At 42.1% G+C, this 27,449-nt stretch overlaps 3 protein-coding genes across 4 annotated transcripts; all 3 read left to right on the top strand.

Moving 5' to 3' along the window:
* Positions 1-505: 505 nt before the first annotated feature.
* On the top strand, positions 506-4,154 carry LOC133914871 (uncharacterized). The gene is made up of 10 exons (XM_062357855.1): positions 506-654; positions 1,267-1,501; positions 1,578-1,685; positions 1,769-1,938; positions 2,033-2,166; positions 2,298-2,472; positions 2,613-3,165; positions 3,273-3,385; positions 3,508-3,751; positions 3,852-4,154. The coding sequence occupies exons 1-10, from the start codon at positions 506-508 to the stop codon at positions 4,152-4,154; spliced, it is 2,184 nt and encodes a 727-aa protein (XP_062213839.1).
* Positions 4,155-8,470: 4,316 nt separating this feature from the next.
* Positions 8,471-14,745, top strand: LOC133916891 (protein RRP6-like 1). 2 transcript variants are annotated; one of them, XR_009909549.1, is made up of 14 exons: positions 8,471-9,273; positions 9,925-10,080; positions 10,798-10,956; positions 11,034-11,117; positions 11,256-11,335; positions 11,435-11,485; positions 11,608-11,707; positions 12,023-12,105; positions 12,236-12,281; positions 12,642-12,729; positions 12,819-12,988; positions 13,112-13,405; positions 13,515-13,582; positions 13,987-14,004. XR_009909549.1 is itself a non-coding variant. In XM_062360771.1 (14 exons), the coding sequence occupies exons 1-14, from the start codon at positions 8,950-8,952 to the stop codon at positions 14,395-14,397; spliced, it is 2,145 nt and encodes a 714-aa protein (XP_062216755.1). In that variant the 5' UTR covers positions 8,480-8,949; the 3' UTR covers positions 14,398-14,745. The 2 variants fall into 2 exon arrangements, 1 of the variants encoding a protein (XP_062216755.1); XM_062360771.1 differs by having other exon boundaries at positions 8,480-9,273; positions 13,484-13,582; positions 13,987-14,745.
* A 1,237-nt stretch (positions 14,746-15,982) lies between these two features.
* Positions 15,983-17,700, top strand: LOC133916890 (phosphoserine aminotransferase 1, chloroplastic-like). Its single transcript, XM_062360770.1, has one exon. The coding sequence runs from the start codon at positions 16,129-16,131 to the stop codon at positions 17,398-17,400; it is 1,272 nt and encodes a 423-aa protein (XP_062216754.1). The 5' UTR covers positions 15,983-16,128; the 3' UTR covers positions 17,401-17,700.
* Positions 17,701-27,449: the final 9,749 nt, after the last annotated feature.

The following is a 27,449-nucleotide window of genomic DNA, read 5'->3' as shown; positions in this document are numbered from 1 at the left end:
CCACCCTGCCCCTGCTAGTGGACGGGCCTGACCACATGCCATGCCATCAGGAAGGGTAGGGGGAATGAGATCGTCTTGATTTCATCTTTCGGAGGAGTCAGGTGATTTTAACAAGCTGTTAATTGTTAATTTGAGATTAACAGAACAGATTTGATTGTACAGTGATGTGAACAGTAAAAATGTCGCTACAAGAACTGACGTATTTACTTACAGTTCGTTTGCTGCAGTATTCGATGTCAAAAATACTGTTCACCCTCTCGTAAAATACTGTTTCTCTCTAATTTCACTAGATGAAATCAGAAGAACCGGATCCGGAGAGGGGGAGGGAGGGTCGGAGGGAGGACGTGGCCGGCAGAAGCAGGGGACGCGTGCAGCGGAAGACGGGGCGAGGTGGCGAGCTGCATGTACTCATGCACGCCCAGCCACGCACCAACCAATAGGCAATAGCCGCACGCACGCCCCCCGCTCTCTCCCTCACGCATCCATCCCACGCACTGGCGCAGGCATGGATACGGACGTCGACGGCCGGAAACAGATGGCGGCGGAGCAGGGAGGAGCCGAGCCGGTGCTGGCGGCGGGTGCCGGCAGGGCGGGAGATGGAGACCGGAAGCATCTCTCCTCCATCGCCAACCACGTGCTCCGGCAATGCTCCCTGTACGTGCGCCGTTCGCCTCCGTTTCGTTTGTCAATTCAGTTATCGGTGACTCCTGCCTTGATTAATTCTGATGATTTATCTTCATTATATACCGAAACAAGCCTATATGTTTTCGTTACACGAATTAAGAAAACAATATACCACACTCGGCCAGAATAAGTGTAAAACCCATGTCAACCACAAGTTCAGAACCTACCATCTTCTCCGAAGTCTGGAGCCAATTGCGTCTGTATATGTTTGTCTGCATCACTCAATTGGATGGAAATCGGAGGGGGCAACCCCTGCCTTGTCTAAAAAAAAAACTCAATTGGATGGAACTGCCAGCTGCCGAAATCGGGTTATCGGTGTCATTTTCGTACGTACTTTTGGACATTTAACCACCTAAACTTCCAAATTTTCTGATGAACCAGCACTCTACTTTATTTGTTACAAATTTAGCTTCCGATTCTTATATCCAACATAGAAGGTAACCAAACAGGCACACTGCAAAGACAAACTCAATTCTTATGCAAATCAAATCAGATTGGATGCAGTATGGTTAGATGTATGCCGACATGAACACATATCGTTAAAAAAAAAGACTAAGCAACTAATATGTTATTGCCACACAGGACTCTGGACAGGAGTGTTAATGATTTGGTCGCAGACTTCGATCTGGGCTTGAAGACTGCTGCAGTTGACAGCTACTCAAGAAGACTAGTTGAGTTTTGTTGCCTTCAGGCACTGCAGATTATCGCATCTCATGATCTAGGAGACAAGATTAGTGAGGGATCGCTTAGTCGGTTCACTTTTGATATGATGCTGGCTTGGGAGACCCCCACACATTCGGATCAACAAATTACCATGGTTGGTGATTCTGCATATGTATGTCACAAATGAAAATGCTTGGATTCTGAACTGACCGACTCACTAAATTTTACAGGAGAGCGTCGCTAAAGAAAGAGAAGATAGAAAGGAGCCACTTGGAGCAAATGAAGCCGTTATGGGTGATGAGACTTCACTGTTCTATTCAGATATGATGCCTCTTCTTGTAAGCGTGTCAAAGACATAACTGATTACCGATATATCATGGTTAATTTGTTATAATCCATCCATTGGTTAACAATGCCGCAGGTGAATGAAGAGCCGACCGTTGGAGAAGAAGCATATGTGTGGTTTGGATCTGTATTCCCTTTGGCTTGTGATGTTGTCAATGCTCGATTCACTTTTGAAGCTCTTACTGCTACCACAGCTAGCAGGCTTCACTATCCTGCTTATGACAGATTCCTGAAAGAAATGGAGAAGTATGATGTCCCTTTTACAATCGGTCAAATATTATCCTTTTCTCAACATAATTGCCAAAGTGTGGCAAGTAACTTTTACAACTTTGTTCCTTAGATCATTCAAGTTCTTGCAAAATTTGCCAACTCCAACAGGAATTGAATTTGCTGAAGACGAATTCATTTTGCACACGGAGGGGACAGCAGGAACACAAAGGGTAGTGCGGCACATTGGAACCACCAGTTGGCCAGGTCATCAATCCGAGCACCTTGTTTCTTGTTTCTGGTTGTTTCCATTCTTGGTATCCTAGTAACCAAAATTACTAATTTACTTCATTAGTAAATACCATTTTAACCTTAGTTTGGTATTTTGGACTATTTAGGTCGGCTGACTCTGACAAACAAGGCACTGTATTTTGAGGCTTCTGGCAAAATTTCATACGAATCTGCTTTCATTGTGGATCTTTCAGACATTGAAATAGAACACCAAATTAACACAGCTTCAACGGGCCCTTTTGGCATGCCTTTGTTTGACAAAGCCATTGTGTTTGAATCACTGTGAGTTTCATCTTACGCTCATCCTTTTGGCGTTCATATGAAGTGCTTAAACTGATCATTTAAAAAATATATATCAGTACATTCTTGTTACAAAGCATAGCCACTGTTTATCAGTTAACCTTAACCATTCATCTGTTCAGATCGGAGCCTCTGGTTTTGGAGTTCCCTGAGATGACCAGCTCAACAAGGCGCGGCATGTGGCTTACCCTGATAAGAGAAGTACTCTTTATTCACCGTTTCATATCAATGTACAACATAGAATCCCCCATTCACAAATGGGAGGTACACTCCAGAATTATATTGGGAGTTATAAGGCTCCATGCTGCAAGAGAGATGCTAAGGATGTCACCACCACTCCCTTCTAGCTTCCTAGTATTCTCACTATACGATGACCTGCCTAAAGGTGATTTTGTACTCGAACAACTAGCGAGCAACCTGAAAGAGACGTCGACAATAACTCGACTGAGTGCATCCTATGTGTTCAAGGGTTTGAGCAAATCTTATCTGATACCTTTGAGTGCGGAGATAGCAAACGATCATGACACGGACTCGCGTAGCCATGAACAGCCCTTGGCGTCCCTCGAAAGCATGATCGATCAAGTAAAAGATGAGGCCAGGGAAGTCACCGCTGCTAATGTTGCCATTCAAGGGATGAAGGACGAAGGCATCACTGATAGCCTTCTTGTATTGGTGGTATGATCAGTTCCTTAATGTTTACTTTGGCATTTTCTTTGGCCTGTTTTGAGTTTCAGCTGTCATTGTTGTTTTTGTGCTCAATAATCCTGCTCCTTTTTATGCAGGGGTTGGTTAGCCCCATGGGCAAATTGCGTCCAGTGATTCAGCAGATAACCTCGTGGGAGAGACCGCTTGTCACAGGTTGTGTCCTTGCTGTAATTTTGCTGACCATATACAAGTAAGCCTACACACAGCAGTTAAAGTCGGTCATCTTGGTCATGTATCTGAATACATTCGAGCCGGAAAGGCGGAAATGAAACAGGAAACATAATGTGCGCATCTTTTTTTTTCCTGATGCAGCGAGTGGATCGGTTATGTGTTAGCCGCGTCCCTGATACTGGCAGTTGGCGAGATGGTTTGGGCTAGACAGAGAAAGATCGGCAAGATATGCTCGGAAGTGGTCATCGATACTTCTTCGGACAAGACAACAATGGAGGGCATAGTGGAAGCGCAGCAGAGCCTGAAGAAAGTGCACGAGTACATCAAGACAGCAAATGTCGTCATCCTCAGGCTGTGGTCGATTGCGGTAGCGAGGTCGCCAAAGGTATCATTGCAGTTTCATGCACGGCGGTCGCCGATCCTTGTATGTTGGGCACTTCGTTCACGGGGCAATTGCTGCTGGTAACAACATGTCCTGTTTGCAGCACACGGAGACGATGATGTGGATGCTGACGGGGTGCGCGGTGGCGCTGGCCGTGGTCCCGTTCAAGTACGTCCTGATCGGGTTGACGGCGGGCGGCTTCGCGGCGAACACGAGGATCGCCAAGGCCGCGTCGAACCCGCAGGGAGGCCGGAGGTGGAGGGAGTGGTGGGAGTCCATCCCCGCCGTCCCGGTTCGGACGGTCGACAAGAGTGAGCTAGGAAATAGCTCGACGAAACTGAAACTGGCGGGAACTCTTGGGTCTGGTGTTACTACACTCTGCAGCCTCGTGTATGCTTTGCAGTGAAACGCGGTGCCATCCTCTATAACTGTAAACGGTGCAGCCTTGCAAAAAAGAAACTTGTCAAATGCTGTTGTTCAGGAATAACTCTGTCGAGATGTGAGTTGAGAATAAAATGACCATGATGCCTGCTTGTTTGTTGATCAAAGGAATGTGCCCTCATCTCCACGGGCGGATCCACCGTGGGATAGAGGGGGTTCAAGCCCCCTTAACCCACCGAGCTCTCAAAGCCCCACTTTCCGTTCAAATTTTGGGCATGAAGAAGAGGAGAAAGAGGAGGCGGAAAAAGAAGAGAAAGAGCCTATACTTAGTGACTCTAGATTCGCTAGAGCCTCTTTGTTATCATCGTAAACATCTTTATTTGTGTACTTGATTATCATTTTTAGTCACGGGGATAATTTTTTCTCGAACGCGCAGGAGAGCTGCGTGTCATTTAATTAAGATCAAGGACATATCGATTACAAAGCCGTACCGATGACCGGTTAGTTATTTGTTACATGCGCGTCTGGAACATAAAAGAACGACCCTATATCCAGCCCTCGCTGCAACGGCGAACGCAACCCCTATACCCCCGCTATTCCCCATAGCCAAGCCTCCTCAAAAATCTCTCACAGGAGCCTTGACACCCTTGGTCGGATTCCATCAAACACGCAATGATTATGAAGCTTCCAGATTGACCAAGCCACTGGGATCACCAAAGAACCAAGACTCTTGCGAACATTCTTGGAGCCCGATGTTACGTGTGTCGCCACCAGGACTAGAAGCCATCATCGAGTCCATCCGGCACCAACACATGCAGGACAACTCTTTGGAGCGCCTTATAACAAACTTCTCTTGCGAAGACGCACTGCGTGAGCAAGTGATGAATTGTCTCATCCGCCTGATCGCATAAAGGGCAGCTCGACGGGTGCTGGAGTCCTCGACATGCAAGGCGATCGGTTGTCCAGCATCTATCGAGGGCGGCTAACCAAATGAAGAATTTGGCATGGAGGGGGGCCCAGGTCTTCCAGACCCACGATCGGCTCAAAACCAATGGCGCTTGTGAAGAACCAATGGTAAGCAGAACACGTAGAGAACGCGTCTGAAGCCGGCGACATCCACAAGCGTTGATTTGTTCCCCCCTCATCCAGAACCATCCCTTCCAACGCATCCCATAGCCTCAAGTAATCTACCAACGCTGGCACAGAGAGGCCACCACGTATGTCACAAACCCATGCTCTTTCGTGTAGAGCATCAGAGACAGTTCATCTAAGGAAGGTGCGCTTTGCCACAAACGGCATCAACAACGCCTATTCCACCAGCGAGCAACCGTGTAGCCAGCGATCAGACCAGAATAATGGTGCCCTCCCATCTCCCACCATGGTGACCACCGAGATCGCGAAGAATGCCCGAGCATTGGCATGCACCAACAATCCAAGGTCCGCCCATGGCCGGTCCGGCTAAGATTTCTGCAACCACGGCCATCTCATCCGTAAGGACCAACCAAGCAACACCAAATTGTGGATACCAAGCCTGCTAAGCTCCCGCGTACGACAGACCCGCTGCCAAGCAACCGCACAATGCCCTCCTTGTATGTTGCGACGTCCTTTCCAGAGGAAGGACCGTCTTCGCTTGTCAATGGCGCGAATCACCCACTTCGGCAAATCCAAAGCCAAGAGAGTATAAATTGGGATTGCCGTGAGCACCGATCGAACTAGGATGGACCTCCTCGCTATGTTCAACAACCCTGCCTTCCAGCCCGGTAGCTTGTCATCAATTTTCTCAATGCTCGGCTAGAGATCAGCCTTGGTTAGCTTGTGACTCAACAGGGGACTCCCAGGTATTTGCAAGGAAAAGCTCGCCACCTCACATGGTAGCACAGCCTGGACCAGATGCAGGTTCTCCTCTAGACACTAGATTGGAATCACAGAACTTTTATGCATGTTGGTGTTGAGCCCCGACACGAAGCCAAAGGATTGCAAGATACCCTTGGTTAAAGACAGATCACTGGCCGAAGGGTGTATGAATAGCACAACATCATTCGCAAACATGGAGACTCGATGCCCAATCTCTCTGGACGCCAGTGGTTGGAGTAGGCCCTCCTGACCAGCTCTGGTAAACAAAGCATTCAGCACATCCATGACCAAAATAAACAGCAATGGGGACAAAGGGTCACCCTGCCGAAGCCCTCGACGGTGCATAATCACCTCCCCTGGGCATCCATTGAGGAGAACACAGGTTGACGAAGACGCCAAAAGGTTGCACAGGATGTTCCTCCATCTAGGACCAAAACCAAGGTGCGCTAGCACCTCAAGCAGGAAAGGCCAAGAGATGAAATTAAATGCCTTAGTGATATCAAGCTTTAGCAGGATCCGAGGCTTCTTTTGCTTGTGCAAAAACTTGGCCATCTGCTAGCCGAGTAGAAAGTTGTCATGAATGCAACAACCCTAATGAAAGCACTTTGGTTCATAAAGACCATCGAGGGCAATCGAGGCGCTAGCCAATTCGCCATGATTTTGGTAACCAGCTTAGCAAAACTGTGTACCAAACTTATGGGCTGGAAATCCTTAACATGCTCGGCATCCGGTTACTTGGGAAGCAGAACCATGAGAGCGGAATTCAGTAGGTGTAACCTCCTTCCATCTCCCGCGTGCAGAGCATGAAGCCCTACCATGATATTCTCCTTGATCACGGACCAACACTCCCTATAAAAATGACCCATAAACCCATCTGGCCTCAGAGCTTTGTTCGGCGACAACCTTTTGATTGTTTCCCACACATCAAACTCAGCGAATGGTAGCTCCAGTCCATCCAGATCAAATGTCACTGGGTGGAAGGATGACAGATTGAGAGTGAACCATCGATGATGAGGTGTATCGATCAAACCCTGATAGAACTCTTAGATCGTCTATTCTTTATCATCCTAGGAGGTCAGAACCCTGTCACCAACCTTAAACCTTGCCACAAAGTTTTTCCGCTTACGGAAGCTCGCATGGAAGTGGAAGAAGGAGGTGTCCGCGTTGCCCTCCTGCAACCACGTGAGGCGCGATCGAGAACGCGCAATGGTGCACTGAAGAGACGCTAGAGCAAGGCAGTGCTTCTTCAAACGACGGCGCATTCAAGTCTTAGCGGAAGATAGGACCCGGCTATCCAGAGCAATATCGAAGAGATGGAGCAACTCCCTAGCTTGATGAAGCTGAGTGCTGACGTTACCAATTGCACGTTAGCCCCATGCCTGCAAGCTTTGACTAAGGTTCTAGAATTTGATTGCTAGCCGCTGCAGCGAGAAGCAATCATCCAACTGCGCCAACCACGACCGAACGACGAACTCATGAAAGCCGGCAAGCCCAGACCAAAAGCTCTCAAAATGGAAGCGTGGCCTTCAACGCAATTGTCCTTCAAATCCCAGGATGAGGGGGCAGTGGTAGGAGATTCCCGCTGCCGAACTCCGAAGGAGACAGTCCGGAAATAGAGAAAATCTACGATTCGCCATTGAATAACTACTGATTCTACAATCCGCCATCGAATAAATTCTGTTTACTTCTATACCATCGAATAAATATTTCAGTTCCTTATATGCCATCGGCTTCCGATACTGCCCTCCGTTATACTGTTCATGAACAATACCCGAGAATAAAAAAAGTCACAAAAAATATGTCTATTTTTGTGCACGCTCTATAATTCATAATCAACCTATTTTAACTGTATTCATCTAAAAATACTGTGTAAAATTCAAACTAAAATTTCTCAAAATGAGCTACTTTTGTAATACTGTACATTACAAAGAACTAATTTTTTCACCGCGGGAGATAATTTTAGAAATTATTACATCACATTAGAGGAATATTAGTAAATTTTCTCAGATTTTTTGTAAATTTTTATGAGGCTTAAAAATTGCAAGAAGTTACAAAAGTAGTACATTTTGAAGAATTTTAGTTTGAATTCTATACAGTATTTTTAGGTGAATACAGTTAAAACGGGTTGATTATGAATTATAGAGCGTGCACAAAAATCGACATATTTTTTTGACTTTTTTTATTCACGGGTACTATTCATACTGTTCATGAACAGTGCAGCGGAGGGTAGTATCGGAAGCCGATGGCATATAAGTAACTGAAATATTTATTCGATAGTACAGAAGTAAACAGAATTTATTCGATAGCAGACTGTAAAATCAGTAGTTATTCGATAATAAATCGTAGATTTTCTCCCGGAAATAGGTGCTCCCACTCCGCGGTCCCACTCACGGGGACCAACTAAAACTAACCATCTCTCTCTGGACGTTTGTGTTGGATTCGTGCATGATGGAATCAGGCATTTTCACATCGAGATAGAGGAATCAACTCGACATCATAGGATCGCTCAATAAATCAGGAGACTTTGTTTGGTAGATGCGCAAGCAATCCCGATCCAAATCCCGAGGCTTTGGTTGGAGCGACGACGCATGAACAAGTGATGAGCACGGCCACCCACAAGACATCACATCGCACGCACCGCCTGGGCAGCGGAGCGCGGACGTTGACAACGCCTCGTCGCCGTCGGCGTCAATAAAAGCGAGGAGCCCCGCGGTAGAAACCGCCAGCCATTCCCGTCCTTTCCCCCAGCTCCCCACCTTAATTCCACCCCACGCGGCGGGGCGCGCCCAAAACCCTAGCCCCCAACACTCTCCGTCGCCGTCGGCTCCGATTCCTCGTCGCCGCGCGGTGCCCGGCCTCCCCGCGACAGCTTGCCCCGGGGTAGGTAGGAGCGGTACGGCCTCGCGGATGCGCGCGTCCTGCTCGTGGACCTCTACGACGTCCTGCTCGAGTGCTGCGGCTTCTCCATGGACGGGTCCGAAGGCGTAGGGGGGAGGGAGGAGGAGGCGGGGGACGGGTTCCAGCTGGTGGTGCATGGTAAGAAGAAGAAGAGGGCCAGCGGCCAGGAGGGTGGGAGTACTGGCTCTGATGCCATTCTCGGTTCCGGGTCGGTGAGGGCGTTGACCAAGGACAAGGCGGCCGCGCCGGGGACGAAGGCGAAGGTGCCCTTCCACGATCCCAGCATTCCCCGGCCGCAGGATGTGTACAAAATCATAGTGGACAACTACAATCCATTCGAGCATGTCTGGCTAGAGCGCAGCGAAGACGGCACCCGACCTGTTCACCCGCTGGTTAGTGTTCCATTTCGTCCGCTAGTGATTAATTTGTTCCTGTTCTATGTCTTGGTGTGTTCAATTAGAATGGAGGAAGTATGAACTCCTTGGTCAGTGTGAAACGCGACATGAGTAAAAATAGTTTTACATTGCATTGTTTAGTATTTTGTTGCATCAGTAATTATTACCAAACATTTGTGGAATCAAGGGTTAATGTTGCCGTTTCCATCGCTTGGTGTGTTTAGGCTGCAGGAGCTGTGCCTTGTCCAAAGTGTGAGACATAGAATGAGTAAAAATAATGTGACCTTGTTTTGTTGGTTGAATTACATGAACAATTGAACATGGAAAGATGGGTTTAGGATAGCACGTGTACAAAGAAAAGGTGAGTTTATTTATTTTTGAGAAGTGAAAGGTAAACGTTGGGCATGTTGACTGAGGGACTAGATTAGTTCGGTACAAGAGAATTAGCATGCATGTTGATATTTGAAAGGATAACCTAGTCTCGGCACTGTACAATGATCTGTACCTGGTAAAATCAGCATACTGTTTTGCTTTTAAAAGTTATAGAACTGTTCTAGCTTTTGTGTTGAACTTCCGTACTTATATGTAAGTGGTCAAATGATTGGCTTGCATGCATGTTCATGAAAGTGTTAACCTCTCTTCTTGCAGGAAAAACTGCCTGTCGAACAGTTCATTGATAGAAATGTTCCTGAGAGTGAACCAGTAAAGCCAGCTGATTTGGATGATACACCGTTTACGCTAGTTGAAGATAAAGAAGGCTTAAAGGAATTAGCTATAAAGTTGAAGAGTGTAACTGAATTTGCTGTAAGCATTTGTAATTAAGTTTTGCTGTTTGAATTTCAAATGAATCTATGTCATACTTATTCCCCACTTATGTTGTACTGAAGACTGAAGTTTGACTGTCAAGTATTTTTTACATGTGTTGCATGCATTTCTTCTCGTAAAAATTGTTAGCATACTCCCATTGACATTCGTTCCTGCTATTGAAATATAAATTACGCACAAAAATCATCTCAGTAATTCTCAATGATGTATCAAGTAACACATGGCTGTAGTTGTTATATGTTAGCACTCGTGGAATGAACATTGAACTTGACAGTCTTATTCTAGAACCATTGGGAGAAGTCTTAAGCCAGATAACTTTTGGAACTGTTTGACAAAAAACACTCATCCTATGGATCATATTAAGTTTAAATCAGTTTACATGCACACTGAGAGTTATATTCTAGCATTGATTTTGGAATTCAAATGAAAACATTGTTTTAAGCTCTCAAGTTCCCTCTGTATAATCTTTTTGGATGAAACGTTCCTCTGTATGGTGGATTGTTGCTTGTATAATTTTCGTTCATCTGCCTTGTCTGACAACACTACCCTGGCTTCTTGTTTTTCTTTCTTCTTATCGTAGATGTACCCTTTTACGCCCTTTTATGTTCTGGGCCATCTGGCATCGAATAGAACAACTTCCAAGGTCTTGCTGACCGTTAGCAACTTAATCTTTGCCAAACTTTGTTTTGTTTTCAGGTCGATTTGGAGCACAATCAATATAGGTCATTTCAGGGTTTGACCTGCTTGATGCAGATTTCAACAAGAACAGAGGACTTTATAGTGGACACTCTGAAGCTTCGTATATATATTGGCCTCTACTTGAAAGAATATTTTAAAGATCCAACCAAGAGAAAGGTTTTGAAGAACTCTCGAATAGTGTCGGTCTATATGCACTCAAATTTCTGGTTGCTCATTTGTTCTTTGTCAAATAGGTAATGCATGGGGCAGATCGAGATATAATGTGGCTCCAACGGGATTTCAACATTTATGTGTGCAATCTTTTTGACACAGGACAGGTTATGTGCAAATTAGGACCAATAATACCATGTTTCTGATTGTGCCTTTCAATTTGTCTCTTTTGTGTATTCTCCTCGGAACCCTCATATTGATGTTTTATAGACTGAAGCTTGACTTTCCCTTCTAACCCCTATCAGGCTTCGAGGGTCTTACAGATGGAGAGAAACAGCCTAGAGCACCTATTGCATCACTTTTGCGGAGTGACAGCAAAGAAGGAGTACAACTCATTTACCCCATAAATTTACAAATATCCATTCTGACCTCCCTTGTATCTACAATGAGAATTGTTCTGATTGAAGAGTACCTTTTCTTGTAGATATCAAACTGCAGATTGGAGGCCGAGACCACTTCCTGATGAAATGATCAAGTATTGTGCATAAAGACCCTATCTTGGATTTCTTTTCTTTTGTGTTTGGTCTTAGTTACTTTTTGTCTACTCTTTTTCATTATTGCTGTCAATTGTATGCAACTGAGATTACTCCTATGCAGGTATGCTAGAGAAGATACACACTATCTGCTCTACATATATGACCTGATGAGACAGAGACTACAGAGGGAATCAACATTTGAAAATGATCTGCTTCTAGAGGTAAAACTTTTGTTTTGTTTCGGTTGAGAGAGCACGGTTTAGTATTATCCACCTCTTTGAATGAAGCCTTAAATTTAGCACTGCACGTTCATTAACAAAGTATTTCTTTCCATTAAATTTAGCACTGCGTGACAGATCATAAATATTGGTCCTTATGTCCTTTTATTCACATAAATTTGGTACTTCTATCTTTTTGTTGCTCATGATTCCTGAATTGATTTGATTGCCATATTGGACTGACGTATGTATAAAATTGCTCACCCTGATTTTTTTGTTTTTTATTTTTATTGAGAGTTTGTTTTTTTTTTACTGCAGGTTCAAAAGCGCAGTAATGAAATTTGCTTACAGTTTTATGAAAAGGAGCTGCTGACAGATACATCCTATCTCCATATATACAGGTTTATATGCTGCTGCTCTCAGTTACTTCAGTCAGTTTCTAAACAGACATCCTTTTGTTTATGTTGAAAATATGTGCTTCACATTCGTAATTTGAGTGCCTGTCTGGTTAATTGATGTGTATTATTACAGGTTGCAGGAACATGAACTGAATGCAAAACAGCTGGCTGTTGTTGCTGTAAGAGCATATTTTATTCTTTATGTATTCTCTCATGATTATTCTGTCCTGAATAGACCTAGCATGTGATGTGGTATTTTTTTCTAGAAATGAATTTGCAACTGTCAGATTCCAAATCCTGCTACGGGCTGTTGATAATGGTTTTCCATTTTTGCTAGATTTTATAACTTTTGGATGTTCTAACTTTCGAAAAGTCATAATTAAGACTTCATATTTGTAGATATCAAGTCCATTTGTTCTACTGACCCATAGCTCTTCATTTATCCATGTATACAATAGTATATTGTATTCAGTTTCTTCTATTGATATGTTGCCTAATATAATGAGCATCTCACATATCTTCTTTTCCCCTTATCTCAGGCTCTACATAAGTGGAGAGATCATATAGCTCGTCAAGAAGATGAGAGCACTGGTTATGTATTGCCAAATAAGGCTTTAATTGAGATAGGTACTGCCATTTTCTTTGGGTTTTTATGGCGCAGAACTTGATGTGTGAACTTTACTAAGTCTTTTGTTGCCCCCATTTTGGATTCAAAGCAAAGCAGATGCCTACAGACACTGGACATTTAAAAAGAATAGTGAAATCAAAATATCCATTTGTTGAGAGCAGTCTTGACCTAATCATGTACATCGTCTGGAATGCACCTGAATATTCTTATGCCTATGAAGCAATAGCTGAGCAACTAAAGAAGGAACGGCTGGAACAGGTCTTTTAGCTGAACTTCTATAGATTTCATTTCTTTTATTTGTTCACTCTCAATGCTTTAGGATTGTGATGAGTTTTAGTGTTGGTGCTTAAGGACTTCTCTTGAAACAAATATCTTGTGCAGTTGGCGTTGGAAAGTGTTCAGGCTAGTGATGCAATGACTGCTTTGGATGCTGAGGATAAGAGTAATTTTGATCCAGCCGATCAGTCTTCTGTAGCTCCTTTATCAACTGCAAATGTCAATGTTGCTTCTGGCAGTAGGGCTAGTTTTATGAGTGAAGCATCTTTGATTGGTAGCCTGCACCTGGATGACAAGACTCGGGCCATATCATCATCTGAAACTCGGACCTCCCAGACCTTATCAGGCCTCATCAGACCAATGAATAAGGAAGTCCTGAGTAATAATAGATACCAGCAGGTAAGAAACATATCTAACATCTGTTTGTTTTCTATTTTTGTTCCGTTATTATATTGCTGCATTGTGCCTGCGGCTCAGGCTTTTCAAGAACTGAAGAGGCCCACTTTAGGAGCTTTAATGGGAAATTCAGCATCTGGAAGACGGTCAGAGATTTTTGGAGGGTTTTCAAACGAGCAGGTACATCTACTATTCCTCTGAACAATGAAAATATTAAACCATTCATTCTGAATACATAGTTTCTGTGTATCAATCTACTGTTTTATGTTGAAACGTTGTTTAGGAGTTGCTTATAATACATACCTTGTCACCCTGGCCTTTTGGTTTGTCAGTGGTTAATGTTATGCAACTTGGGCCTATTGTTATGAAAGCTTGTCTTTACAAGTTTTGACTTTTGAAAGGAAGCATTTACTGTAGATTGGCTTGAATATTCTAACAAAAAAATCTTTACTGTAGGGTTTTCAATTTTGTTTACCCTTCTAACTTATTGATATGTTTCGCCTCATCGTTCTGTTTGTTGATTTTCATGAAGAAAGTATCATTGTTTTATGACTAGACTTCTGTTTATTCCTGTGCACTTGCAGGGTGGGAGCAATGTGGAGAAGTTACTTCCTTTCCAGCAGCTCTCTGGTGGGGTGAAACGTTCAGCTACTATCGTGCCCACAGAATCATCATATCCAAATCAAGGGATGCACAGTGATAATTTTTGGATTCAATCAACTCAGATGAACGAAGTGATGCAGCTAGGCAACACAACTTACTACCCACAGCTTCCAGGATATAACACCGAAGTTGTCGGGAGTCATTATAAACCTGAAGGCACGCAGATGCCCAGCTACCTGTCTGGTTTTGATCCCGGCTTTCAATCAATAAACCAGAGAAGTACAGGAACGGGACAGCCTCCTGGTAGAAATAAGGAAGGAAGTTTCCAGAGCCCAATGAGACGACAATCTTTCCCACCTTCCGGTAACAGATATGATAGTACATACCAGTAGCTGCTCTGATGTATAACAGAAGTGAAGGAAACAATCATCGCCTCCGATTGATCATTTTGTGCAGAAATTGCCTGTAGAGAACAAAAACTGGGCTGTTTTACTTTTGCCCTCTGAATGCCTCCCTGGATTTTCGGCATTCGACTAACAGAAATGTGAGAATACCCAACATTGACAGTAGATGCACGGTATGGAAAGTGCCATTTCATTGGCTCGTGTAACTAGACTAACAAACTTGTGTTGTGCAATGGTGAATACTGGAATTGCACAAAGTGGTATACTGTAATACTGGTATAGCATATCACCTGAATACAAAGACTGAACAGCATTGATCCCTCACTTTTTTCCATATGTCATGTCTTACATTTTTTGATGTCCTAATTTTCCACTGATTTTCCGTTCACCATCTCAGGGGGCGTTTGGCAGAGCTCTTCAATCTATTGTTTCTGTGGTGGAAGTGATTCTGTGGTAAAATTAGATTATATGGTGAAAATGATTCTATTTGTGAAATCGTTTGGTATGTTAGTGGTGGAAGTGATTTTTAAAAGAAAATTGTGTTGAAATTAAGGAGAATCAGTCGGGAATCGGTGAAAGCTAGATTTTTCGATTCTCACCTCGCTATACAAAACGTGGAAGTAATTATCTCTGATTCTGACGCGAAATTGATTATGTAGCAAGACGTTTGGTAGCACTCCCGCTGATTCTGAGATGAAATCAACTCTAAAACTCTACCAAACAGCATCTTAAAAACGTCCATATAGAATTATTATTTTTGTCGTTGCATAATTGTGTTACTATGGCTAGTGTTGGGCATCAAAGTTGTGCCTGAAGTAGTGAAGTGTGTGTATGCCGTCGGGATGAGGATGAGCAGGGAGGAGTGGAAGAGACCAGTTGAAGTGCCAGCTCCAGATACGGGTCAAATGAAACCAGTGCCCAATTGGCCAAGACAACACAGCAGAGACCGTACCAGTTTGAGAAAATTCCTTCTATGCGTGCCGTTTGTTTCCTTCTAGTACCTGCGATGGACTAGCAATGCGAGTATCGTACTGCGTGTTCTCCACTTTAGCGACGCCTGTTCCAACATGGCGTACAAAAATACATTTGATCGAAGATTTAGCAGCTAGCCAGCTCCTCCGTTTCGCACATGACAACAGAACAACAAGAACCCTGCAAAAGCGAACGAGATTAAGCTCATACACACTCCAGAGCCCTGCAACCACAAGGAACCAGATCCCTGCCTGTTTTGTCCAGTATCCATTGCACTGTAGCAATCCGCAGTTCAGCTTCAGCACACAGAAACAGCTCTTTAAACTTGTCTCTGAAACCAGCAGCTCTTAAAACTTGGACGAAACAAGCAGAGATCTGCTCCAGATTTGCAAACTGAGAATGAATAGAAGTAAATTATATAGGATCTTGTTCAGAAAGACTCTCACAAAATCATATTCATATTATTTATTATGTGATCTAATAGCTAAATTAAAAAAGAAAAAGTGAATTAAATTTGAAACCTGAATGAATACATAGTCACGTTGGCTGCAAATTGCAGGCAGGCCCATGGCAAAGAGAAGCGCTCACCAACCAACGCTTCACTGGTAGTCGGCTACTCCAACTCGCACACCACCAACCCCCTTGACTCTGACACCTCCCCTCCCACTCCGAGTCCTATACGGCTATACTAGATCCCGTTCCCTTCCCATTCCGCCCCAAGCAGCCCAAAACCCTTCCGTTTCCACGATGGCCGCCGCCGCCGCCACGCCGCACTCCCTCGTCCTCCAGCGCTCCAACACCGCCGTGCCGAGGGCCGCCGCCGTCTCCTCCTCCTCCCTCCGCCTCCCCACGCGCGCCGCCAGGATCTCCTGTACGGCGGTGGCCGCGCCGTCCCCCTCCTCACCCGTCACCGGTGCCGCGGAGCGTGGCGTCTACAACTTCGCGGCGGGCCCGGCCACGCTCCCGCTCTCCGTCCTCGAGAAGGCGCAGGCGGAGCTCGTCGACTACCGCGGCTCCGGGATGAGCATCATGGAGATGAGCCACCGCGGGAAAGAGTTCGACGCCGCCATCAAGAAGGCCGAGGCCGACCTCCGCGCGCTCCTCGCCGTGCCCGACACCCACGCTGTCCTTTTCCTCCAGGGCGGCGCCACCACCCAGTTCGCCGCCGTGCCGCTCAACCTCTGCGCCGATCCCTCCGACCCCACCGACTTCGTCGTCTCTGGGTCATGGAGCGACAAGGCCTTCAAGGAGGCCAAGAAGTTCTCCGCCGCCGCCGTCGCCTGGTCCGGCAAGGACGGCAAGTACACCTCCCTCCCGCCCTTCGACGCCATCAAGCAGAACCCGGAGGCCAGGTTCCTCCACATCTGCTCCAACGAGACCATCCACGGCGTCGAGTTCAAGGACTACCCGGAGCCCAAGAACAAGTCCGGCATCCTAGTCGCCGACATGTCCTCCAACTTCTGCTCCAAGCCCGTCGACGTCTCCCGCTTCGGTGTCATCTACGCCGGCGCGCAGAAGAACGTCGGCCCCTCCGGTGTCACCATCGTCATCGTGCGCAAGGACCTCATCGGCAACGCGCAGCCCATCACGCCGGTCATGCTGGACTTCAAGACGCACGCCGACAACGCCTCGCTCTACAACACCCCGCCCTGCTTCGCCATCTACATCTGTGGGCTCGTGTTCGAGGACCTGCTCGCGCAGGGCGGCCTCGCCGAGGTCGAGAAGAAGAACGCCCACAAGGCCGGCATCCTATACGACACCATTGACGCCAGCGGCGGGTACTACGTCTGCCCCGTAGAGAAGTCTGTGCGGTCGCTGATGAATGTGCCCTTCACGCTGGCCAAGGGGCCGGACTTTGAGAAGCAGTTCATCGCCGAGGCGACCAAGGAGGGCATGGTGCAGCTCAAGGGGCACAGGTCGGTCGGTGGCGTGCGCGCATCCATCTACAATGCCATGCCGCTCGCTGGTGTGGAGAAGCTTGTCGCGTTCATGAAGGATTTCCAAGCGAGGAACGCTTGATTGGCTTGTGTTGTGATCGTTTGGCATTGCTACTCTTTAGTAGAATGTTTTGTTCTTCATAACATAAGTGGGCTCTGTATAAGAGCTGCTTTGCGCATTCGCGATCCATCTGTAGTATCAGTACCGTAATAACTATCTGCAATGTATTTTTCTCTCTTTTTTGGTGTCTATGGGATTCCATGGTTCACCGGATGTGTTCTTCTGGGAATAAAGGTAGTTGGTCAGTTGTCTTGGGAGTATGTGATGCTGCTGTATGATTCAGACATCAGAGCTTATATGACAGTATCCAATTTTAAGTTCGGTTGGTTTTTGCCTCTCAAAACAAAGAAAGCTTTGTTGGTCTTTTCTGATCATTTCCATAGAGACAGAGTTGTTGATATTTGTTTTTTTGCTGTACTTCAGTAAACTTCTGGTGGAGATCCAGTAGATTCAGTGCAGTTTATGTTACACTCCTTTTATGTATCCATTGCTGTTATTTTCAGACAGGTTGGTGTATGTTGATGACCAAGAACAGACCACAATGCCGTGTATCTGATGTTACTAGTCTTTGAGAGATCCATTTTAGGTTGGTAAGCAGTGAGCACTCCAGAGGTTGGTGATGAAATATTTTCAGTATTTTTGCTTTTTTTTTAAGGAATTACGCCCCCCTGAAAGGGAAATTTATTCGTAAGCACAAACATTACAAGATTTAGTCCATAGAGACCAAGTACATATTTTTTCTCCCAGGGGCAACCGTTGTAATGGTTGTAATTAGAACAAATTAGGGTTGTCCAAGTTTACCGAAGAGGCATTTCTAGTTAAAGTATCCGTAATGTAATTATCTTCTTCTCTTGAAATGTGATAAAAATTCAAATTGATCATTCTGGTCTTTTCCTCCATATCCTTGATCGGGTGTCTTATTCTTCCATCTAAGATGATCTCTTGGGGATTTTTCAAGCATGAAATAAGGTATAAGTTGTTGGAGAGAAAATCACATTTTTAAACCTGCAATTTATATATAAAAAAGAAGTCGAGAAACAGACTCAGCTTCTGAGGGAGATTCAACTTATGATGTCCTTGCTTGAATTCGTAAGATTCATCGAACTTGGTCTTCTGAGTAAGTTATTTGAATAACAAGACTAACATTCCTTCTTGCATTAAAAGAAGCATCCGACCTGCAACAACAAATTAAGGTGAGAGAAGATTTCAGACCAAGATGGTTAAAGTTTAAAGATTCATGGATAGAGTCTCGAGATATTTGTTCAATGTCATAAGCATCATATTAAGCCTTTTGAGCTGCATTTGCTTGAAAGATTACAGAGTGAATAGAGCAATATTTATTCTGAAATCTATAAGCATTCCTTGCCTTCCAAATAAACCAGAGAATATAATAGATGAGATCTTTATCATTTGAATTCAGTAGGCAATTGAAAATGAAATACAAAATATTTAAGCAATGGATAGAAATGTTGTCTGTTTTGATAATAAAAGTAAAAGCAAACCAAACAGCTCTTGCAAAAGAGCAATGGAAGAAGATGTGTATATTGACTGATTCACGAAGCTGATATCAAAAAAAGATGTGTAGTGTGTCAACAGTTTCTTTTTTTTTTCCGAAAGGACGAGTGTGTCAACAGTTTCAAATTGCTCGTTTAGTAAACACTGCATGTCATTGGGCAAAAGGTTAGCTGTTGGTAACTCCAAATAACAAGATTGAGTTTTTAACTTTTATTGGTCTGCGTTAGAACGCTGCATGTCTTTTATTCAAGACTGTCACTTGCAAAATCTTTTACAGCTCCAACTTATGTTCTTTTCTAATTCGAGTTTCTACAATCAATTTGAGTTGTTTGATCAGGTCATTGATTTTTTTTCCCTTTTAGCTAGCCGTCAGGATATTTATCAATTCTCTTTATTTTGAGAGACGTGAAGAATCCGAAGGCCAAAGTACTGCTTGCTTTTCTGATTCTGTGGGCATGCTCCAGTGAAGCATCGCTAAACGTGAAGAGTGTATTACAAAGACAAACCACTTGGATTGTATTATGTCATCCATGACTCATGTCGCTGGAGCATTCCTTTGGAATTGTTAATCTATTCAGCGGAGTGGGGACATCTGAAACAGCTCTCTGATTTTCTGGTGCTAGGTGTGTTTGGACCTGCGATTCTGATTGAAGTGAGTGATAATTTGATCCGAAAAAGCAGAATGAGTACACCGTTTGTGCGTAAGATGACCATTTTGCTAGTGCTGAAACTGCTGGTATTCTGCTTGCTAGCGAAAAGTATTGCGCTTCTGCAGTTCTGTTTCATGATTCTAGCACTCATATTTCTAAATTTTGATAAAAAAAGAAATAATACATTGTGAGATCATATAATAAAAACTTAGTTTGAATAATAAAATTATTAGGGCAAAATGATTTAGCATAATGCTATTAGGATGGTGTTCATGAGTTGCTAAGATATTGCTTGGATATACTTAAATAGCATATATGATTTGATACGCTATCAAAAGTTGGATATGCTTATGTTAGTATGTTAGTTTGCTTGGAGTTTATGTTGTGTTGTGTGAACTGATCTTGAGTTAAGTCAGAAATGATTTGTGCTCGTACTCATTTGATTAATGTACAGGTATTGCTCGAAGACGAACGTGATCGATGACGAATCGACGAACTAAGTTCAGTGAGGAACTAAGGTTTGACGACTATGTTCAGAAGGAACTAATGTCGTAGCGATTGAGGATGTCACGTGGGACGTTCGAGCTGAGAGAACAATGCATATGGAGACAAGGTTTCACAATAGACGTAGGAGGCGATCTGATCGTGAGAGGTGAAGATGAATTCTTGTTCGAGTCAGAGCAGGCATGAGGGAGTCGTGTGGTGGTTGGACTTGAGATAAGAGTTAGTATCAAAGACAACTCTGAGTTGGTTACATACATGCATGAATGCATGTGAGATGTTGCATGCATGATTATGAGAGAATTGTTAGCCTATTAGCTTAATTAGCGGAAGTTTTTTGTCCTCTTGGGGGATTAGAGTAGGATAGAGATCAGGTTGAATATGACTTGGAGTTGTAGTTTAATTCGATCACGTTTGTGCATGTGGCTATCAAAAAAATAGAGAGTCTGTTATATTGAGTAAACAACACAACAGAGAGAAAGATAGAGAAATCCTAGAAAGGGTTGTTTTGGGATTTCGTGAAAATCCTTGTTGGATGCTTTGGAGAGGCATCTTGTAAATTCATCTATGCAATGAAAATCAAGTTTCGTAAGTTGATGAGTTGCTAATTCAGAATTTTCTCTCTATTCTATATTTTGTGTGCTTGGTTTTGGTTTTCGATTACTTTCGTGTTTTTAGCGAGTTTCATCTTCGTTTAATCCATCCAAAAACTTGCTAGAATATCTAGTGTTTGATCTGAGAAAATTTCAAGTAGCTTTGGTTTGATCTCGAATAGCTTTTTGTTAATTCGACTAGGTTTTGATCTATTTGATTCTGGTTAATACAGTCTGCTTCGACTAGCATAATTCTTGATCCACATATTCAATTGACTCGATTCTTATTGGAATAGTTTCGTATTGAATCTAGTTTCTGTTGTCTAAATTTGAGGGAAATCGAGCCAACAAATTTTCTCTACATCGTTTTAACTAGAGCGTGTATAATCTGTTTCAAGTAGAATACCGAGTTTAAGTCTTTTTTCAATTTGGGTGAATTAATCTTTGAATTTGATTTCTGTGATCATTCACCCCCTCTGATTAAGTATTTTATGCATATTCAATCATACAATTGATATCGGAGTCTTAATACTTTCTAATTGATCATAATCGGTAATTAAAAATATGACTTCAGATAGGTATTTCATAAAACCTTGTGTTTTTGATGGAGTTGATTTTCAGTTCTCGAAGACGAAGATGGAGGCCTACATTCAAGCACATGGCTTTGCAATTTAAGAAAAGGACTACATGTCATATGTGGTTCCGAAGAATAATGAAGTGACGGCACATAACATGTCAGCCACCGAGGTAAATAGCAAGATAAGAAACTTGATCATCTAAGTCTTGGAAAGGAACGACTTCGACCAAGTGATACATCTCAAATCAGTGTACGAGGTATGTAAAGCATTCTGTGATTACCATGAAGGTTCATCTAACATTAAAGAGGTACATTAAGATTTATATAAGAAATAATACATGAAATTTGAGATGAAATCTGATGAGTCTCTTGATGATTTGTTTGCTCACTTGAATAAGATTCTTAACATTCCGAGTGTTATTAATGTTGCATATACTGATACTAAAAATGCATGACAACTGCTAGGAGTTTTATACATGTCATGAGTACACTTAGATGTTCTTTATTCTGAATTGAAAACTCATGAGCTAGATATCTTTGCTAGGAAGAACGCTAATAAATCAATTGATTTGATCTCTCAACCTTGCATGTCTCGTATTGAATCTTCTTCATCAAGCTTTTATTTATCTTATATATCTTCACTAACCGATGATCAGCTTGAGTTGATTCCTGAAGAAGATTTAGCACTACTCTCTACTCATTTCTCTAAAGCATTGCAGAATGTGCGTATAAGGAAGAGAGGAAGTGAAGATCCTCAAAGATGCTATGAATGTGGTGATCTCAATCATATTCTTTCTAATTGTCCTAAGCTTGCAGAGAAGGCATTAAAAGAGAAAGAGATGAAAAGAAGCGATTGTTCAATGATAGGTAGAAGAAGAGCTTTCTCAACCGTAAGATTGTGCATCGAGTTCTTTTGGCACTTGAACAAGTCAACTTGAGTGACGTTAATTCGGAGAGTAGCGAGGATGACACAACATCTAAGAGTAAGACATTTCGTGATTCGACTGGGTTGTGTCTCATGGCAAGCAACAAAGAAAGCTGCACCTAGAATAAACTTAACAGCGACAGAAACGAGATATTACCTACTTATGATAATTTATTTAATGTTGTTGTTCATCTCGGTACACTCTTAGAGAAACATAACAAGAAAATTAAGAAACATGATGTTTTAATTAAATCACTTAATTATGAAATTGCAAGACTTAAGATTTTAACTCCTGATGATGATTCTTACAAGTTATGTGACTTAATTTATTCTGAGTTCACTTCTCTTAGAGATGTTCATGCTTCTACTCTTGAGAAACTCATAGAAAAAATTGAGAAGAATTATAAATTGGCTCTGTTGAATTTCAAGCATGTTAAAAATGCTAGTTGTTTAACGTCTGATTTGCTCGTTTCAACTTCGTGTTCTAATTGCTCAATTCTTGAATTAAAGTTGCATGATGCTAATGCTATAGTTTCTCAGATAGCTAATGAAATGATTACTCATGATGTTCTTCATTCTCTAATTGTCGTAAAAAAATACATGAATGTTGCTTGTGATAAGTGTTCAGCTATTCTAAACAAGTTGATTATTTCAAAGAAACTTTAGTTTTTGTAAGGGAAAGAAAAATATAAACTTGATTTTATATTAATCTAAGTTTTCAAATATGTTAAAAATGTTAGTTGTTTGACGTCTGATTTGCTCATTTCAACTTCGTGTTCTAATTGCTCAATTCTTGAATTAAAGTTGCATGATGATAATGCTATAGTTTCTCAGATAGCTAATGCATTGATTACTCATGATGTTGTTCATTCTCTAATTGTCGTAAAAAAAATACATAAATGTTGCTTGTAATAAGTGTCCAGCTGTTTCTAAACAGGTTGATTACTTCAAAGAAACTTTAGTTTTTCTAAGGGAAAGAAAAATCTAAACTTGATTTTATATTAATCTAAGTTAAACACATGTAAACAAGGTATGTGTATTGATCTCTATGCTCATTTTAAGACAAATGCATCCACTATTGTTAGAGCTATTGGTAGTGGCAAATTTGAAACACTTGCTGAATCTAAACCTAAGAAGGTTGTTTTTAAATCTGTTGAATTTTTATCTTTTACGATGAATGCAAATATTTTTTTTTCTTCTAAATCCACACATCGGCTTAAGTACACTTGTACTCATTGTGGTAGAGATGAATATTTAGTAGATTTTTGCTTTAGATTAGCTAAATAACAAAAGAAATAAAAGTTTCAAGCTAGGTCTAATTTGTGAAAGACATGTTTTATCCCTCGTGAGATTGTGGAACCTCACTTTGTGCCTCAAGTGAAACAATCATCACCTTTTGCAGCTCATGTAACTCGTCATAAACCTACTCGGGCTTCTTGAGTTGAGACTACTCAGGCTGCTAGTCCTTATCAAGTTCAACCTACTCGAGCTTCTCGAGTTGAGTCTACTCGGGTTTCTCGTATTTTGTTTAATCATATTTTTAGTCGAGTGACTCAGTACTGGATCCATAAATGCTTTCTAACCCCATTACCGAGGCCTCGATATTTTCTATTGCTTTGTAGGCTTCTCGAGCGAGGAAGGAGAACATATGGTTAGTCGATTCCGGATGCTCACGCCACATACCTGGTGATAAGAATTGGTTCTCCTCCCTTGTACGTGCATCTTGTTCTGAAGTGTTACTTTTAGAGATACTTCTTCTATATTAGTTATTGCAAAAGGTACAATGTGGGTAGATAATAAGTTTATGTTAAGGATGTTACTCTAGTTAAGATCTTGAAATTTAACTTACTTTATATCTCACAAATGATTGATGAAAACCTTGAGGTATGCTTTAAGAAAAATGAATGCAAAGTATTAGATATTTCAGGTGATCTGGTTTTTAGAATCTCACATTCTGGAAGAGTTTTTAAAGCTAATTTTGATGCATCGCCTCTGTCGAAGGATGAACTCCTCAAGCGAGAATCCCGAGGGACCCCCTTTGAGATTCGACCGGGGGGGATAATTCTGAATCTACCTCGTACGTGGATTTAATGCGAGTATGAGAGATGTAGGCGGGACGGATGATTGTTTGCTAGTGGGAGTAAATGCTTAAGGGATTTTAGACAGGTTCGGGCCGCACGGAGCGTAATACCCTACTCATGTGTGTATGCTATTAATGCTTTGGGAATGCCTTTCTCTGGATCTCTTGTGTTACAAGGATTTTTATCTAAGTATAGAGCTTCAGTCTTCAAGCGCCGATCTCTCTGAGCTTCTACTCGGCTTCGTGTTGTGCTCGTCCGAAACTTGTTCAGGTCTGCTAAAGCTTCAGCTTCTCTGGCTCTGTTCTTTTCCGGGGTGCACCCCCCTTTTATCCCGTCGGGGGAGGCTTGGCATGCCTAGAAAGGAGGGCACGAGTCCCTATAAGCCAGAAATGAAAAACAACAATCATGAGCTGCAGCTCAATGTTACCGGGGTGGAAAAGTGTGTCCCCAACCGGTCTTGTCGCCCATTACACTCGACTTTAGCAGTTGCAGGAGGGGGGGCCCACCGGGCAGCCGCCGAACCTTGGAACTCGTGCCCTCCCTTTCTGGGCACGCTACCGTCCGGCAGGTATTTAAGGCGGGGCGGGCTCCCCGGAGAAGGGGGGCGAAGTTAGTTGAAGTACGGCTGAAGACCCGATTGAACATTCGATAGCCAGCGACAAGCACAGAAGCTCGGATCACTGAAGAATAAGGAGCCCGAAGCTCTAGGCTAGACAAATATTCTTGTAACCCAGTAGAACCTCTGAGAGACATTCTCAGAGTATTTATAGCATACACACAGGAGTATGGTATTACGCTCAGTGCGGCCCGAACCTGTCTAAAAACCTCCTGAGCATTTACTCCTTTCTGCATCCGATCATTCCATTCCACCTGCATCGCATTTACGCCCATTTATTTCACCCGCAAAACAGATTCAGAATCATCCCCCCGACCGAATCTCAAAGGGGGTCCCTCCGGATCCCTGCTTGAGGAGTTCACCCTCCGACGCTTCTAAAGTTCAATCTTTTGTAGGTAAATGGTATGTGCTTGTTATTATTTATGACTACTCTAGATATTCTTAAGTTTGCTTTATAACATTTAAGGATAAAGCTTTTGGTTATTTTAAAAGTTTAGTTCTTGTATTGTCTGTTAATCTTCTAGGATCCTTGAAAGTGATTAGAAGTGATAATTGAATTTAATTTAATAATTTTTCTTTTGATTATTTTTATGCTGAAAAGGGAATTAAACATCAATTTTTATCATCTAAAGTACATCAACAAAATGGGGTAGTTGAAAAGAAGAATAGAACTCTGTTTGTATGACTAGGACAATGTTAGATGAATTTCTACTTTTAGAAAATTTTGGGCTAAAACTATATCTACTGCTTGTTATGTTTCAAATCATGTTTTATTAAGATCTAAATTGGTTAAAACTTCATATGAGCTGCAATTTAGACATATGTCTAGTGTATCTCATTTTAGATTTTTTAGCTGTAAGTGATTTGTGCTAAAATATAAAAATTTGGATAGGTTTGGGTTCAGATCAATTGATGGTATTTATCTTGGATATTACAATCATATTCTTAGTTATCGTGTGCTTATTTTGGAGACTAACAAAATTATTGAAACCTGTGAGATTACTTTTGATGATGCTAGTCCTGGAACTAGACCAAATAATACAGTTATAAGTACATATATTCAAGAGAGTCTGAGAGCATATTTGTGGATGATGATGATGAGGAGGATAAGATGTTAATTCATATGATGCAATCAGTTGTAGATCCCTTAACAACTTCGACTATTTCGGCTACAGTTGGACATGCTCAAGCTACTATATCATCTATGCATGTTGAAGGTGAAGAAAATATTGCTTCTGAGTCAATGCTCCTTTGCACATTCAGCGAAATCATCCACCTGGTCAGATAATTGGAGATTTACATGAACGAGTCACACGGTCCAAGTTTATTGATTCTAAATTTCACGCTCATTCAGCTTTTGTTGCTTTTTTTAATCCAAAGATATTTCACATGCATTAACTGATGAATCTTGGATAATATCATTCATGAGGAACTTGAAAATTATGAACGCAACAAAGTTTGTAAGCTAGTCACACCTTCTTCGGACTATACCCTTATCGGTACTAGATAAGTTTTAAAAAATAAACAAAGTGAGGATGATACTGTTGTTAGAAATAAAGCTAGACTTGTAGCTTAGGGTTTTACATAGGTAGAAAGGCTAGATTTTAAGAAAACTTTTACTTCAGTTGCTAGACTTGAAGCTATTAGAATTCTTTTAGCTTTTCCTGCATCTAAAGGCTTTAGATTATATCAAATGGATGTCAAAAGCACTTTTCTGAATGACTACATTAATGAAGATATTTATATTAAGCAACAACCCGATTTTGAAAATTCTAAATATCTAGATCATGTATACAAGCTGGCTAAAGTTTTGTATGGTTTAAAACAAGCTCCTAGAGCATGGTATGATAGGTTAAAAACTTTCTTGCTTAAAAAAAGGTTTTGTAATGAGAAAAGTGGATAAGATGTTGTTTGTGTTCAAGCATGTTAATAATCAACTATTTGTTCAGATTAGTGTAAATGATATCATCTTTGGTTGTTCTTTTCATGCTTTGGTGTCTCAGTTTCAGAAATGAAGAGCAGCGAATTTGAGATGAGTATGATAAGTGAACTAACATACTTTGTAGGTCTTCAAGTCAAATAAACTAAAGAATGTACTTGTGTTCATCAAATTAAGTATACACGAGACCTGCTACGATGCTTCGATATGGAAAATAACAAGCCGATCATGACACTCATTGGAGCGACAACGATACTTGATTCTAATAAAGATGGTGAGTCAGTTGATCAAAAAGAGTATAGAAGTATGATTAGATCACTTTTGTATCTCACCACTTCAAAGCTAGACATACAATTTGTTGTATGTTTGTGTGCACGATTTCAAATTTATCCACGTGCTTAACATTGATAAGCTGTCAAACGGATTCTCATGTATCTTCATGGCATTCAAGATTTTGGCATTTGGCTTTTTGCTTCTTCATATATTAGCTTAAGAGCTTTTTCTGATGATGATATTGGAGGTTATAGAATTGATAGAAAAAGTACATCCAATACATGTCATTTCTTGGGTAATTTTCTTGTTGCATGGTCATCTAGTAAACAGTCCTCTGTTGCATAATCTACTGTTGAATCTGAATATGTAGTTGCTTCTAGTTGTTATTCACAAACTCTCT

This window comes from Phragmites australis, chromosome 4, assembly GCF_958298935.1.
Source record: "Phragmites australis chromosome 4, lpPhrAust1.1, whole genome shotgun sequence".
Classification (NCBI taxonomy): Eukaryota; Viridiplantae; Streptophyta; class Magnoliopsida; order Poales; family Poaceae; genus Phragmites; species Phragmites australis.
Note: the sequence above shows the minus strand (reverse complement) of the source record. Positions and strands in the feature narration are given on the sequence as shown.

Bases quoted from the DNA above. Each gene is read 5' to 3' on its own strand.
- LOC133914871 (XM_062357855.1), top strand. From the start codon at position 506: ATGGATACGGACGTCGACGGCCGGAAACAGATGGCGGCGGAGCAGGGA. The intron at 2,473-2,612 runs GTGAGTTTCATC...TCATCTGTTCAG, and splicing joins GCCATTGTGTTTGAATCACT to ATCGGAGCCTCTGGTTTTGG. The intron at 3,752-3,851 runs GTATCATTGCAG...TCCTGTTTGCAG, and splicing joins CGGTAGCGAGGTCGCCAAAG to CACACGGAGACGATGATGTG.
- LOC133916891 (XM_062360771.1), top strand. From the start codon at position 8,950: ATGGACGGGTCCGAAGGCGTAGGGGGGAGGGAGGAGGAGGCGGGGGAC. The intron at 10,081-10,797 runs GTAAGCATTTGT...TTTTGTTTTCAG, and splicing joins AGAGTGTAACTGAATTTGCT to GTCGATTTGGAGCACAATCA. The intron at 12,282-12,641 runs GTAAGAGCATAT...CCCTTATCTCAG, and splicing joins AACAGCTGGCTGTTGTTGCT to GCTCTACATAAGTGGAGAGA.
- LOC133916890 (XM_062360770.1), top strand. From the start codon at position 16,129: ATGGCCGCCGCCGCCGCCACGCCGCACTCCCTCGTCCTCCAGCGCTCC.